Genomic DNA, 16,444 nt, shown 5'->3' with positions numbered 1-16,444 from the left:
CGGGGTGGGGGGGGGGGGGGGAGAGAGAGAGAGAGAGAGAGAGAGAATGAAAAGGGGCAGATAAAAAGCTGAATAAGTGATAATTTGAGTTGAGTGCGAAAAAGAACAGGTAGATTGTCCTGAAAGCCACCCATGTCATTCGACAAGGTCAGCAGACATATGGGAACACTTCCTCCTGCAAGTTCACCTTCAAGTCATCTGGATATAGAACAATATTGCCATTCCTTCACTGCCATTTGGTCAAAATCCTCAAACTCTCTTTCTAACAGCATGTTGGGATCCCCACACCAATGACTGCAGAAGCTCACCATCACTTCCTCCAAGCCAATTAGGCAATGAGTGGGTGACACTGAGCTGGCTGTATTGAAGACAACCCATATCATGATAGGACCAGAGTGCTGGGATTAGTTAAAAAATATTAGAAAGATGACATCAGTTCTAAAGTTATTAAATTCAATGCTGAATCCCATAAGCTACAGGGACCCCAAATGAAAATGTAATGCAATTCTTCGAGCTTGCACCAAGGTGCGCTGCTTCACTGCATTAGGCCTACAACAGAAATGTGAACGTGGGAACATGGCTGTACATTAAAAGTGGCAGACAACTCTAAATTCAGGGTCATTTTTATGGACAAAAAGTTGGTGTTTTACAGAGTGGTCACACAGTCTGCGTTGGCTTCCCAATTAGAGATGACTACAATATGAACAGCGAATATTGCAGACTAAATTGAATTAAGTGCAGGTAAATTGCTGCTTCATTTGGAAGGTCTGTCAGGGACCCTTGGCTGGTGAGGAAGGGAGAAGTAATCATGCAGCTGTTACAACGTCTGTAATTGCTTGAGAAGGAAGCCATGGGGAAGTCGGGAAGTACTGGGAATGAAGGAGGAATGGACCAGTAAGTTCCAGAGAGAATGGTTCCTGCAAGTGCTGACAAAGGAGGGAAGAGGAATATGTTGTGGCATACTGTTGGAGGTGACAGAAATAGCAGCTTACAATCCTCTGGATGTTGAGGCTGGTGTGGATGAAAAGAACCTGTTGTGGAAGGGAAGAGAAGGGGTGAGGGCAGAAGTGCAGGAGATGGGTCAAAGACAACTAATGGCGTGGTCAACCATGCTTGTGGGGAATCTCACTTGAGGAAAAAGGCAGGCATTTCTCAGGACTGCACCCCCCCCCCCCCACCTCCGGAGTAAGGTGGCATCATTAGAACAGAAACTTATTATTATGTCTCATTTACCATACCACACGTCAGTCGGTCACCTATTGCACCTGGATAATGTTTTGATACATTTAACTTCATTTTCTAATCCTACTTGCATTTTCAGATCAATACAAATCAACTTTCTCATTAGTCATCGGTCTCTTTGCGGAGAATCTCAATACATCTCCTTTGATATTTAGGAAGCTAAAAATCCACCAGATAACTTTCATCCAATAGCCATTACACTGCTCTTATCTCTAGAGTCAACTATTCTTATGCTGTCTTGGCCACCAACCAATATTATGTCCTTCATAAACTTGAATTTATCTAAATCTCAGTACAAACTCTGAAACATGCAGCCCAGTTCCTGTACACCCAGGACAACAGCTTAAATTTGGTCCCAAATCAGCACCATTAAGAATTTTAGGTTCTCATAATGTTCCAATGTCTCCACAGCCACATTCATTTCTACCTCTGTACCACCTATAAACCAAAAACTCTCCAAATCTGATCTCTTTCCAAACATAATTTCATACACCACTGACAGCTGTGTTTTCAGCTATTTCGGTCTCAAGCTCTGGAATTACTTCCACAAACCTCTCTGCCCAAATCTACTCTTTCATGGCATTCCTTGAATCCAACCTCTTTGACCAGGCTTTTGGTAATATTTCTTTCTTACTTCTGATAATGCCAAATCATATTTAGTAACACTAGTTGAGGTGGGCAGAAATGTGGAGTTTGTCCCTGAAGCCCATGATCTTATGAAAGGGTGGAGCAGTCTCAAGGGGGCAAATGGTCCACTCCTGTTCTTAATACATATGTACATATACTGAAGCACCTTAGGCCATTACGTAAAACTGCTGTAAATATTTCAAGAAATACTACAACAGATTTTATACTTTTGGTCAGCATGATGCATGCTGGAGACTTAAAATTCGCAAGTTGGGAAATCGGAGCATGGTTTTTTTTCATCCATCTATCAAAATGCTGCATGAAAATTTATTTTAATTAAGTTTTAGTGAAAACAAACAATATTCATCATGATATTCACTGAGTTTCCAATGCTGAAAAGCAGAGCTAAGAAAAATCATTTAACTAACTACAGATTTTTTTTTCACTGTTTATTGAAAGGATGTGGGCAATATAAGTTGGACCAGCATTCATTGCCCAACTCTGAACAAACATTAGAAGATGGTAGCAGCAGCATGGTAGGAAGTACTCGTGCTCTATGCCCATATGTTCCCGCGCACCTGGCCGGCCGCATTCTTCTTATTTTTGTTTTGTTTTATTTCTCTTTTATATCAAAGTTTGCCTTTTCTTATTTTCCATGGCTACGGCGGAGGAAGGTGGTTGCAAGGGCCTGCTGCAATGGCAGTAGTGCCATAGATCCAATCGTCCATTCTTTGTGGCCGTATTGGCTGTGGCTTTATCAAAGCTTTCATCGTGGATGGTCTTGTCCATTCTCCTGTCTGATCCCATGGTGGCAGCATGGTGCTACTGGTTTGTTCCTCATGGCTACTGCAACAAAAGGGGGGATTCGGGAGGTAACTGAAGTAGCGATGGCTTGAGTGACGGCTTCAGCTTTGGTAACCTGGTGGGTCTGGTCTGTCCTACTTTGTTACGACAGCGATGCAGTGGCTTTGGTGTCAGTTTCCGTGGTAGCAGCATGATGGATCCACTGTGAAAATCCATGTTTTGGCAGCCTCAGGGGTAGCGTTCCATAACCACTCTATAAACCCAGATTGCCATGAAGGGGGAAAAAAAGATGAACTTTGTCCTAATTCTGTCTCAATTATCTCTCTTTATATTTTCTGTAATTAAAATAATGCTGAATTGTGGTGACTGATGCACATCTTACAAGTGACAATAAATTGTTATTCTATTCTAATTACCCTTTGAGAAGATGGCAAGGAACTGCTTTCCATGTGGTGTAGGTAAACCCACAGCATTGTTAAGAAGCAAGTTCCAGAATTTGATCTGTAGAAATGAAGGAATGGCAATGCAGTTCCAAGAAAGGATGGTGTATGGCTTGGGGCAATATGCAGGTGGTAGTGTTCCCAAGTCTCTGTAGATCTTGCTTTTCTCAGCAGTATTTTTAAATGCATTCTTTGAACAAGGTTTTATTATTCATCACAGTAAATTTCCATTTTCTGTGTATAGCATGTCACACACTAAAACCATCAGCAAATGTATCCCTTTGAGACTTCCCACATGCTAAGTATTGTACAATACTTGCATTCCACTTTCAATATAGAAATTAGTTTCTTTCACATTAAGAAATCCGGAAAATAGTTTATTTGAATGTGTCATGTACAGCGACAACAAAAAAGGCAACGTTCAATGACATTCATTTATCCTTCTCAAATTACACTGTCCATCCTTCAAATAATTCTGTGCACCTCATCAATAAAATTTACTTTGCATTTGGTTGAATCACAAACCTCAAATGTATGATCCAGTCTATACACAGGAGATGAATTCATGGCACTGACCACCTCCAAAACTCCATTAAAATTGTTTAGTTCTTGGAAAACCTGCAGGATCTCAATTATTCGACTGACAACTGCTATTCTTTCTTCCAAGTTTTCAGTTTCTACTATGCATCTGAAATTTTAAAAATGCATGATATCATTTTTGTGTACTATTGTGTGAGTAATACAAGTGACAGTTTGAAGCAACATTTAAAGGTTGAAAATTGCAACTCACACCACCCACAGCATTGTCACAAAGATTAGAAATAAATTCATTTTAAAACCATATAGCATAGGATTGAAAAACAAACATGATATTACAGACTTTCAGAAACTGAATACCAACTGAAAGATGCAGCCAAAACTAGAGATTACTTCACTAGAAAGCCCTTTCAAACGATGCAGTCATATTTTGTGCTAGACAATGATTAAATGCTTATTTAAAGTTATAAGTTAATCTTCATTAAATGTGAAAAAAACTGAAAATATTTGGGATCATATGACAGATACCCTCTATTACATTTCTTCAATTTTTCTGAAGACATGTTGCCAAAATGATTGTCTTGCCATCATCAGTTTTCAACTGTTTAGAGGTCATCATTATTGTGATTGTTCTCAACTACCAAGCAACAATTATACTTCCAAGAAAATAATATCAAGTTTTGCATCAGGGTATGGTAACAAACATAATATTTCAATGCCAAACATACACAGCTAACTAAAAGTTATTCTGATTATAAAATAAGCTTGCAATGCATCCCTTGTACTGTGCAGTGAAACCAAGCAGCTTCTTGATATTCCAAACCTAGAGTGCATCGCCTTTTTGCAAAAGAGATCATTAGTTGAACTTGGTTGTAATATTTATGCTGTAATAGAAATTATGTCACTTTATTCAGTCATCATCTGTATTTCTGCTCTTCCTAATACTTGCACGAAGTGCACATCAACTAAATTTATACACAACTTTTTCTTACTTTTCAAACCACAAAGTGAGGTTAGTAGTATGTCGTATCATCTTCAGGAGGTTTGAAGAATTTATTTCCTTGTCATCCTTCGTCCATACACTTCCTACTAGTTCTGAAGGCTGAACGGCTCTGAAATCCAGATACATAAAAGCATAAATTTTTCTGCTAACAGAAACTTTGCAAATTTCTTGGCAAGTAACTAATCACCAAGTAACTAATCTTGAAGTATTGCTAAGTTACTGTGACTCCATCCCTTTTTTCTAATATACTTTTGTGTTGTTAGGTTGGGCAGACTGTCAATGTTGTAACATGGGCATAGAATTTCCAATAGGATTCAACAGGATGTTCCAGTGGTTGCTACATTTGATCCTGCAAGGCTCTCAACAGACTACTCAAAATAGTTGAAGGGTCACTGTCAGTTACTAAGGGGGAGTTGAAGCAGAAAATGTTAACATTCAGGCAACTGGCCAAACAGGTATTCAGGGACAAGGGAACAGCTCCATAAGCAGTTTCAGCACAATGGCTGTAGTTCGTACTGCTGCCTCATAACGCCAGGACCCAGGTGACTGTCTGTGTGGAGTTTGCATATTCTCTCAGTGTCTGCGTGAGTTTTCCCTGGATCCTCCAGTTTCCTCCCATAATCCAAAGATGTGCAGGTTAGGTGAATTGGCCATGCTAAATTGTCCATAGTGTTCAGGGATGTGTAGGTTAGGTGCTTTGGTCAGGGGTAAATAGAGGGTTGGGGGGTTACTCTTCGGAGGGTTTGTGTTGACCTATAGACCGAAGGGCATGTTTCCACAATGTAGGGATCCTATGAAAACTTTCATGAAGTTAGGACTAACAGAAAGCTGTGGGAGATGGTCAGGAGCCATTGGAGCAAATGGGATCAGATGCATCCTTGGAAACCACTGAGGGTTCAGTGCAGCTGAGTTTGGGATGTTGAAGGAAACAGCATTTGATTACTGCAGCTAAAAAAATATTGGAGCTTGCAGAAGTCTAATGAGCAGTGCCAACCTCGTGAACCTAGCTGTCTGCAGAAGAGATGGGATGTGCTTGTGAGCAGGCATAGGAGTGCAGTTGAAAGAATTCAGTGGAATGCAGTCCCAGGGAAAAGACTGAATTACCAGGATGTGTGCAGTCACTTGGGCAGTCTGGGACAGCTTTTTCTTTAATCATTCATGAAACAAAGGCACCATTGGCTAATCTATCATTTATTGCCTGTCCAGAGTTGCCATTGAGAATGAAGAGGTGAGCTGCCTTTCTGAACTGCTGCTGTCTGTGTGCTGTAGGTACACTCACAATGCTGTAAAGGAGACAATTCCAGGGTCTTGACCTAATGACAGTGACAGAACACAAGCCAGGTCAGGATGGTGACTGGCTTGCAGGGGAATTTACAGGCGGTGGTATTCTCATGTATCTGCTACTCTTGTTCTTCTGGATGGTAGTGGTCATGGGTTTGGAAGGTGCTGCCTCAGGATGTTTGGTGAATTTCTGCAGTACATTTTGTGTCTGAGCATCAGTGGTGAAGGGAGTGGATGCAGTACAATCAAGCAGGCTGCTTTGTCCTGGATAATGTCAAGTTTCTTGAGTGTTGTTGGAGCTGCATTCATCCAGGCAAGTACAAAGTATTCCATCACACTTCTCACAATAGCCTTGCAGATGGTGGACAAAATTTGGGAGAATTGGAAGATGAGCCATTCACTGCAGTATTCCTAATCTCTAACCTGCTCTTGTAGCCACTATATTTATATCGCTAGTCCAGTTTAGTTTCTGGTCAATGGTAACCACCAGGATGTCAATGGTGAGGGATCCGGGGATGGTAACGTCAATGAATGTCAAAGAGCAATGGTTAGATTGTCTCTTACTGGACACATTCATTGTCTGGCATTTGTATGGCATGAATATTACATGCCACTTTTCAGCCCAAACCCGGATATTGCTGTATTTGGATATGGGCTGCTTTGGTTTCTGAGGCATCACAAATGATGAACATTTTGTAACAATCAGTAAGTATCCGCACTTATGATGGAAAGAAGGTAGCTGATGAAGCAGATGAAGATGATTGGACTGAGGACACTACGCTGATGAATCTGGCTGTACATTTGAATGCATGTAGTACTAGGCACAAAAGAAATGAATTGACAGATCATTTTTGAATTTCAATTTGCGGTGCTAGCTGATTGGAGACTTGGCTGCAGGATGATGAAATTGGGGCCTGAACACTGAACAGTATGTGACATTGAGGATGGACAGGAAGCTGGGAAAAAGTGAGGAATTAGCTTTGTTAATTAATCCTAATATCACAGTACAATAAGTGACCCAAGGTCAGAAAATTATAAAGTAGAATTGGTTTCAGAAGAGAAGAGAAATTATAAAGGCAAGAAGCCACTTTTAGAAGTGATATGCAAGCCCTTGTTAAGGCACAGAAGGACTGTGTATCAAGGAAGACATAAAGGGAGTTTGTAAGAAAGGTATTGCAATCTTGAGTGAGTTTAATGTACATAATGACAAGAACAATCAGATGGGCCAAGGTAATCTAGTCGAGCAGTTTAGGGAAAGGTTTTGTTATTGATACTCAGAACAGCAGGTTCTGCAGGCAACTGCAGAGCAGGCTATTTTGGACCTGGCATAATGCAGTGAGTTAAAATTAATTGACGATTTCATAGTGGAAACATCCTTGGTTAGCAGAAGTCATAATATGAATGAATTTTACATTGTGTTTGGGAAAGAGGAGAGCCAGTCTAAGACTGGTACTTCAAACTTCAATGAGAGCAACCGTGAGAGCGTGAAAGCAGAATTAGCTGAAGTGAATTGGAAAATTAGGCTCAGGAGCAGGTCAGCGATGCAATGGCAGACATTTAAGATGAACACTGAAAAGATATGTTCCAAAGAGAGGACTTACAACCCTTGGGTAACTAAAAGTGCTAAGGAAAGTATCAAATTTCAAGAAAAGGCATAAAATTGCACAAACTTAGGTGGCTGCACAGAATATAGAAGACAGGAAAGATTAACTAAAAGATAAATAAGAAAGACATTATCAAAGAAATCAGAGTCAAGAAAGTTAACTAGAAATACAAAAAGGTTTCAATAGATACTTAAAAAAAGGAAAGAGCTAAAACATTGACCATTGGTGATATAGAAAATAAGTCACAGCAATCAATAGTGGAAAATAAGATGTCAGGTGATCCAACATTTGTCATCACCAAAGGAGGTGCAAGAAACAACACCAAAATAGCTGTAAAATCAGAAAGTGGAAAAGAAGAAATAAATCAAGAAAATTACAATAGAAAGGGAAGTGGCACTGACTCGATGGAGATGGGATGCATCCTAAATTGCTGAGAGAGGTGAGAGAGCAAATTGTGAAGCCATTGATGTCAATTATCCAAGCCTCTCTGAACACAAGATTAGTCCCAAGGGACTCAAGGATTGCAAATGTGACACGTTTGTTTTGGGAAGGGGCAAAGGATAACCTAGGAAACTACAGACTTGTCAGCTTGACATCAAGAGTAGGAAAAATCCAAGGAGGCCATAATACAGGATAAGATAAAATATACACTTATAGAAAAATAAACTAATACCAGACAATCAACAAAATTTCTCAACTTGAAGTTGATACTAAGCTAGGGAGAATAGTGAACTGTGAGGATGATGCTGAGCGACTTCAGAGGGACAGTGTCAAGTTGGCCAAATGACCAGACACCTGGCACATGAATTTCAATGCAGATAAATGTGAGGTAATGCATTCTGGTAAAAGAAAGAGAGACAATACAGGCTCAATGGTGCAACTTAAGAGGGGAACATATGAGCAAATGGACCTTGGGATTCAAGTGTATAATTCTTTTAAGGTGGTCAGGCAAGTTGAAACATTTGTTATGGCTTGTAGGATCCTTGGGTTTATAAACAGAAGCATTGAGTATAAAAGCAAGGATGTGATGTTCCACCTCTACAAATCACTGGAAAGAGTAAAGAGTGAGGTCTGCAGATGCTGGAGATCAGAGCTGAAAATGTGTTGCTGGTTAAAGCGCAGCAGGTCAGGCAGCATCCAAGGAACAGGAAATTCGACGTTTCGGGTACAAGCCCTTCATCAGGAATGAGGAAAGTGTGTCCAGCAGGCTAAGATAAAAGGTAGGGACGAGGGACTTGGGGGAGGGGCGATGGAGATGTGATAGTTGAAAGGAGGTCAAGGTGAGGGTGATAGGCCAGAGTGGGGTGGGGGCGGAGAGGTCAGGAAGAAAATTGCAGGTTAGGAGGGCGGTGCTGAGTTCGAGGGAATCGACTGAGACAAGGTGGGGGGAGGGGAAATGAGGAAACTGGAGAAATCTGAGTTCATCCCTTGTGGTTGGAGGGTTCCCAGGCGGAAGATGAGGCGCTCTTCCTCCAACCGTCGTGTTGTTACGTTCTGGCGATGGAGGAGTCCAAGGACCTGCATGTCCTTGGTGGAGTGGGAGGGAGAGTTAAAGTGTTGAGCCACGGGGTGGTTGGGTTGGTAAGTCCGGGCGTCCTAGAAGTGTTCCCTGAAGCGTTCCGCAAGTAGGCGGCCCGTCTCCCCAATATAGAGGAGGCCACATCGGGTGCAGCGGATGCAATAGATGATGTATGTGGACGCAAGTAGGCGGCCCGTCTCCCCAATATAGAGGAGGCCACATCGGGTGCAGCTGATGCAATAATCACTGGGAAGACGTCATTTATACTATTAAGTTTAGTTCTTGTCTCCTTATTTAAGGAAATCCTGGAGGTAGTGTAAAAGAGACATACTGAAATCATACCAAGAACAAAAGATTTTAAATACAAGGAAATACGGGAGAATTTGGGCCTATACTTCTTGGAGCAGAGAAGAATAAAAGTGACATTATTGAGGTGTTCAGAATTATGAACAATTTTGACAGAGTGAAAAAGAGTATACTGTTTCCACTGGTTGGTATCACTGTAACTAGCAGTCACAATTTCAAGATTGTCAGCAAAAGAGTTCGGAATGAGATGAGGAAAGACATTCCTACTCAGAGCTGTTAGGATTTGGAATGTGTTGCCTTGGAGAGTGGTGGGGGCAAATTTCATCGGAGGCTTCAAAAAGAGCTGGATATATATTTAAAAGTAATGAATTCAGAGGACCACAGAGACAGGGTCGGAGAATGGAACAAGCTGGATAGCTGTTTCTGAAGCTACTACAAACATGATGTGTTGTTAACTAACTTACAGAAATCACAACCATCTTTTCTATGTGCCAGATAGTACTCCAAACAGCAGTGATTCTTTTCCCCTGATTAACATTGACTTCAATTTTGCTTGGTGCCACATCCAATCAAATGTGGCCTTGATGTCAAGGGCAGTCACTCTCACCTCACCTCTGGAATTCAGTTCTTTTGTCCATGTTTGAACCAAGTCTGTAAAGAAGTCAGGAATTGAGTGACCCTGGCAGAACCTAAACCAGGCATCAGCAAGCAGTGGTTTGTTTGAGGGAAATTGGAGGGAATTTCAAAGTTATGTCTTTCACAAGAGAAGAATTTAGAGATTGGGTGATATAGAATGTCACTCCTGTAGATGTGTTGCTGAGAAATCCTCGGATCTGGCTTGGCCACACCTCCTATCTGCCACGATTTGTGAGGTGCAAAGCAACAGTTTGTGTGTTAACTAACATTTATCTTATGTTCATTCTGAATGTTAGACTACAAATTGTACGTGTTACATAGTAGGTTGTCTTATAGTTCTAACTTTGTATAGCGAAGTTTATTTTGTTTGTTTAAACATTGTGGAATTTAATGACTTTATTCGCTTATTAAGTAATTGGGATCTCAAATTTTGTGCGCTTTAACAAATGAAAAGCTTGCTGTGCCCAGTCCAGATAGAGTCGTAGAGATGCACAGCATGGAAACAGACCCTTCGGTCCAACCCGTCCATGTCGACCAGATATCCCAACCCAATCTAGTCCCACCTGCCAGCACCTGGCCCATATCCCTCCAAACCCTTCCTATTCATATACCCATCCAAATGCCTCTTAAATGTTGCAATTATACCAGCCTCCATCACTTCCTCTGGCAGCTCATTCCATACGTACCATCCTGTGTGTGAAAAAGTTATCCCTTAGGTCTCTTTTATATCTTTCCCTTCTCATCCTCAACCTATGCCCTCCAGATCTGGACTCCCTGACCCCAGGGAAAAGACTTTGCCCATTTCTCCTATCCATGCCCCTCATAATTTTGTTAACCTCTAGAAGGTCATTTAGCACTCCACGCACAGAGCTTCATCTATTGTGTCAACCCACAATTTTTCATATATTAAAATTGATGAAAGATTGAACAGAATATGAGCGGTATTTACTGACATCTGCATCCCAGATGCACTTACACATAGGCTTCGCACCAAAATTGTTAAATTGAAGAATTTACTCCATTGTTGATATAAGAAACTGAATATAAAGTAATTTCAGCACATAAAACTTCAGATCATAGCATAAATTTTGCTTTCTTTAGCTAATCTTTTTTTCGCCCTAATCAACCTGTTCAGAGATGGTATAACATGTCTCTGGTGCATTTGGGACTTGAACCTGGGCCTCTTGGTTTAGAGGTAGGGACACTACCACTGTGCCACAAGAGGGTTGTATAGTTTTCAGAGATCATTACATCATTCAAACTATATCAGTTAATTTTCTTTGATAAATCTTCCAATAACATTTTCACTATTTCAATATATTGGCACAATATATTGGCACAATTTCTTGCCCAGCTATAAGCTGGTTGAAAGTTTAATGCTCTAAAACTAAAACAGTCACTGGGGCAGCATGATGGCTCAGTGGTTAGCACTGCTGCCTCGCATTGCCAGGCTCCTGGGTTAAATTCTCGCCTCAGGTGACTGTCTGTGTGGAGGTTGCACGTTCTCCCCTGTCTGTATTGGTTTCCTCCAGGTGCTCCTGTTTCCCTCCACAGTCCAGAGATGTGTAGGTTAGTGGACTGGCAATGCTAAATTGCCCACAGTGTCCAGGGATATGTAGATTGGTGGATTAGCTATGGAAAATGCAGGGTTACAAGGATAGGATTGGGAGGAATGGAGTCTGGGGGAGATGCTATTTGGAGAGTAGGGTCAAATAGCCTTTCTCCACACTGTAGGGGATTCAATGAAATTAAATATCATGGGGAAACAATACAATATCACCATTCTCAACTCTTAAAATCACATTTGGTCAAAAATATAACAAATCAATTTTAAGCATTGCAAACTGAAAATTCTTGCAAAATGGCTTGAACTGTATGTTAAAATGTGACAGACATATCTTAATTGCATATATAATCACTGATAATTTTGAAGTTTCAATCATACAGCTGTACTCATGCAAAGAATGACAATGTTCCACATCTTATATACAAAAGCTTTTCATTGATAATAGGGACATTGATGTTTAACCGCACCAGAAAAACCATACCTGTAAAGATCAGATTCTAATAAAGTTAGTTGCCGTGCAATTTCGATTGGATGCAAAGTTAGCAGGTCAAATGCTTCAACTTGACCAATTCTACTTATGTGCCATTCTATGGAAGGGGGCAAACTTTCAAACGTGATAGCATGTGACGGTCCATTTGCTTGTGCCTGTTTTTTCCTTAGGATGATTTTACTGATAGATTCAACCCATTTCTTCATGGCTTTACCTGTATCACAAAACAGCAGAGGTCACGGAGATCACGCTCTATTAATAAAATACCACAGTTTTATTGTTATTGCATATTCCTAAAGGCAGATTTTCTATAATTTAGGGCTCCTCACCTCGAACTGTCCCAATGAATTCTTCAAGTTGATATAATAATTCTGCATCTCTTTCAAAGTCATAGAAATGATGTTCCACCCAGTGTCGACATACATTCAGAACTCTTCGAGAAAACAATTTAAAAAATGTAAAATCTATATTGGGAATTTTAACCAGTTTTCACATTAATACCATTTAATGCTCAATAGGCAGGAACAAGCTTATCCTGAATTATATTTTGCTGAATAAGAACTTGCTAAAATTCATACAAAATACTGAATTTCATTCAGCAGGATAAATATTCACACCATCTTTGAGCCTTTGACTTTCAATACTTTCTAAACATTTATGTATCATAACACTGAATTAAAAGATTGTCAAGTCACAATCCATAATAAACACAATGTAAAAATTACAGTGCAAGATTAAGAGTAATGTTTTTCCAAATGTTATCTCGCTCTGTTCTAGTTATTCAGGCTGACAATGAAGATCCGAAGGCATAATATGAAGTATAGTGTGCTCATGGTATGTAACCTTTCTGTCTCAACAAATGCAAAACTTATCATATGTCCATTTTAAAGTTTGAATATTTGCTTTAATTATTTTCAACTGTATTGTTAACCTGACTACAAGTCTCAACAACTACTTATGTTTCGTTAATGGAATTATTTTATTTTGTGCTTAGTTTTCCTTGAGTTTCTCATTTAGCTATTTAGGTTTCACCTCATGGTGTACTTTTTAGTTATGGAAAGTACAAACTTTCTGTGTCTGTAAGTATATATTCAAAGTAAATTCTGTTCTTCTTCTATATTACTGATAGTCTGCTCTAAGCTACCTACTGCAATCTCTTTTATCAATACTGCACCTCACCTACCCCTTCAAGTGAATTTCAGAATCATCATTAAGATATTTGTTGATCAGTGCAAACAGCAGCAATGAATTAAGCTGTCTGACTTATGTTGGTCATATTATCTGAGCTGTTGGTCTGCAAGTTCACATAAATACAGCATTATACAATACTATATTATGCAATACTACCTGTAGATGACCACTGGTAATTTAAAAATTGGAAGAATTTAAGATGGTCATTATGCACATTACAATTTGATGTATATGATCATGCATGACAAAAGTATTGATCTTGCACCACAAAATTGAAATTAAACAGTTTGATATGCGTAGGATTCTTAGATGTGGCATTAGTTCCAATTCAGAGGATTCAGCAATCATAAGAACATAAGAACTAGGAGCAGGAGTAGGCCATCTGGCCCTTTGAGATTGCTCCGCCATTCAATAAGATCATGGTTGATCTTTTCGTGGCCTCAGCGCCACTTACCCTACCTCTCACCATAACCCTTAATTCCTTTACCATTAAAAAAAATCTATCTTAGCTTGAAAAACATGTACTGAGGGAGCCTCAACCACTTCACTGGGCAGAGAATTCCATGGATTCACAACACTCTGGATGAACAAGCTCCTTATCAATTCAGTCCTAAATCTGTTCCCCTTAATTTTAAGGCTATATCCTCTTATCCTAGTTTCACCCACCAGTGGAAACATGCTCTCTACTTCCAGCTTATCTATTTCCTTCATAATTTTATGTTTCTATAAAACTTTCTCTCATTTTTTGTAATTCCAATGAATATAATCCTAGTCTACTCAGTCTCTCTTCATAAGCCAAACCCTTTAACTCCGAAATCAACTAAGTGAACCTCCTCTGCATCTGTTCTAGTGCCAGTTCATCCTTTCTCAAGTAAGGAGACCAAAACCGCACACAATACTCCAGGTGTGGCCTCACCAGCACCCAGAGCAGCTGCAATATAATCTCTCTGCTTTTAAACTCAACCTGTTTAGCAATGAAGTACAAAATTCAATTTACCATTTTAATTACCTATTGCACCTGTCGCCCAACCTTCTGTGATTCATGCACAAAGACACCCAGGTCCCTCTGCACAGCAGCGTGCTGCAATTTCTTAAAGCAATAGTCCTTTTTACTGTTATTCCTACTGAAATGGATGACTTCACATTTATTAACATTGTATTCCATCTGCCAGACCTTTGCCCATTCACTTAAACTATCCATGTCCCGTTGCAAAGTTTCACAGTCCTTTGTACACTTTGCTCTAGATATGCTTTGATGATGAACTAGCAGATTCAGAGTGGTTTGACACCCAGTTTTCTTTAAAACACAATCAGATTAATGCGAGATTTTGTATAAAATTGCAATATCACAAAGACATGACATACTTCTTTATGAAAGGTTTTTCTTAAAGATTCAGTTGAATCACTAATCCCCATGATTTTTATCACAGGATTACACTTTTGTTTTCTTATGGCTTGAGCATCTAGATAGCTGATTGCTGTCATAATTCCATGGTCAATCAAAATAAAACAGGTTCATTTCTATGCAATGAAGAGGTATGCATGAATAAGTTGTACTGATCATGAGGTTAAATCATATAATTGCACAGTCTCAAATTTAATGTCCCACAATCTTAATTGTAATATTTGAAGTCTGAAGATACAGCTTTGAAGGAAATTAAAGCTCCAGGTCTCCAGCTTGCTCGTGAATGATAAAGGATGTAACATCAATCTCAATGGGCTCCACCTTTTGAAAGCCAAGGCAAAATCTGACTAAGTGGACACGGGTGATTTTACTAGGTAAAGTAACATAAATGGAGAAGTCTAGAGACCAACTTTAGTTTTAGTGAAACAAAACCACTTCCATCTTTGTGCATATAAAATAATGCTCTGCTAATAATTCATTGCCTCTCAAATGAAAACATTGCTGAGAAAAACAATCTGCTAGGAAAAAAGAAATAATTCCTAAATAAGCCTAACATGGCATCTAAAAATGCAAAACAACATATGATTCCAAATTAGATTGTTATTGTCAATAAGAAACTGAAGGCCTCAGAACAGAGATCATTTATGAAGTAGGTGTGCAAGTGTTACAATGGTAACTGCATTACAACTATATGAATAGCAGGCTCTATTAATACGACTGAAAGCATGCAAGTGTTAATTTCTTTCTTGAATGTGCAAAATGAAGCACTGACAACTGTGGTCACAAGTCAATGTCCAAGGTAAACTAAATAACGTCAAGGTAGAGTGGGAAGAAGTTTCACCATAGGATCCAGATTGTTTTGGAAACAGAACACTGGATAGAAGTCGGTGTGTTTCCTCACTTGCTGTTGGATCTCTAGAATCAGAACGGCGCAGACTAGTTGCAAGGCTTGGTTGCCAAACAATCAATCAGTTTCAGGGCTCCCTCAGTCAGATTTTACCAACTGCAGAAGACTAATATTACTTATTAGCCAGATATTAAACTGATTTAGCATCTTGTTGAAATATATCATTTCATAAGTACTGAAAATCCTATAGCATCTCAATTTTACATGCAGTGTCATGAAGTACTGCTTACCGAAGTTGCACAGGTTGAACATATTCTTTCCTAAAACGTTTCAATTCTGCACTGAGAGGCTGATCACCATGCTCCATTGCCTTCCGATCAGCTTCTGTAGGCTCCGGCTCTGGAATCTCAAATCTAACATCAAATTCAATATAAAAATATAAAATCGTATTATGTACAGAGTCATAATGTGCATGTGTTATAAGTTATAACTTTAATTCATTCAGCCAAATAAGTATTACGTCATTGAACCTGCATTTTGCTCAGGTAATAAATGCAGCAAAACAAGCTTAATTCAAACATAATTAAATTTGGCTTGGAATCAAAATGTACATACTGACAGAATAAACTGACTTAGAACAGCATCATACAGCATGGAAACAGAGCCTTCGGTCCAACTTATCCACACTGCCCAGACAACCCAATCTGACCTGGGCTCATTTACCATCATTTGGCCCATATCCCTCTAAACGTGAGTGAATATTATGTCATGACTGTCTTCACATTCATTATCTTTCTTTTCCTTCATTAATTATTTGCTTCTGTATTTCACTTTGTGAATCAAATCAGACAACCCAACAGTTCTATGCCACTGTTCATATAGAACATAAAACATAGAAGGATACAGCGCAGTACAGGCCCTTCGGCCCTCGATGTTGCGCCGACC

The 16,444-nt window shown here is 39.6% G+C and overlaps 1 protein-coding gene across 4 annotated transcripts in view; it reads right to left on the bottom strand.

The window, feature by feature from the left end:
• LOC132819837 (son of sevenless homolog 1) overlaps positions 1–16,444 on the bottom strand; it is a 299,748-nt gene that overhangs the window by 26,098 nt on the left and 257,206 nt on the right. For all 4 annotated transcript variants that reach the window (XM_060831696.1, XM_060831698.1, XM_060831699.1 and 1 more), the window contains exons 12-16: positions 15,790–15,912; positions 12,386–12,489; positions 12,048–12,270; positions 4,643–4,762; positions 3,639–3,801 (exon numbers count right to left, since the gene is read on the bottom strand). In XM_060831696.1, the coding sequence (XP_060687679.1) occupies positions 3,639–3,801; positions 4,643–4,762; positions 12,048–12,270; positions 12,386–12,489; positions 15,790–15,912 (733 nt within the window). The remainder of the gene's footprint in view (positions 1–3,638; positions 3,802–4,642; positions 4,763–12,047; positions 12,271–12,385; positions 12,490–15,789; positions 15,913–16,444) is intronic.

Source organism: Hemiscyllium ocellatum, chromosome 10 (assembly GCF_020745735.1).
Source record: "Hemiscyllium ocellatum isolate sHemOce1 chromosome 10, sHemOce1.pat.X.cur, whole genome shotgun sequence".
NCBI classification, from domain to species: domain Eukaryota; kingdom Metazoa; phylum Chordata; class Chondrichthyes; order Orectolobiformes; family Hemiscylliidae; genus Hemiscyllium; species Hemiscyllium ocellatum.
This window is presented reverse-complemented; position numbering and strand designations above follow the sequence as displayed.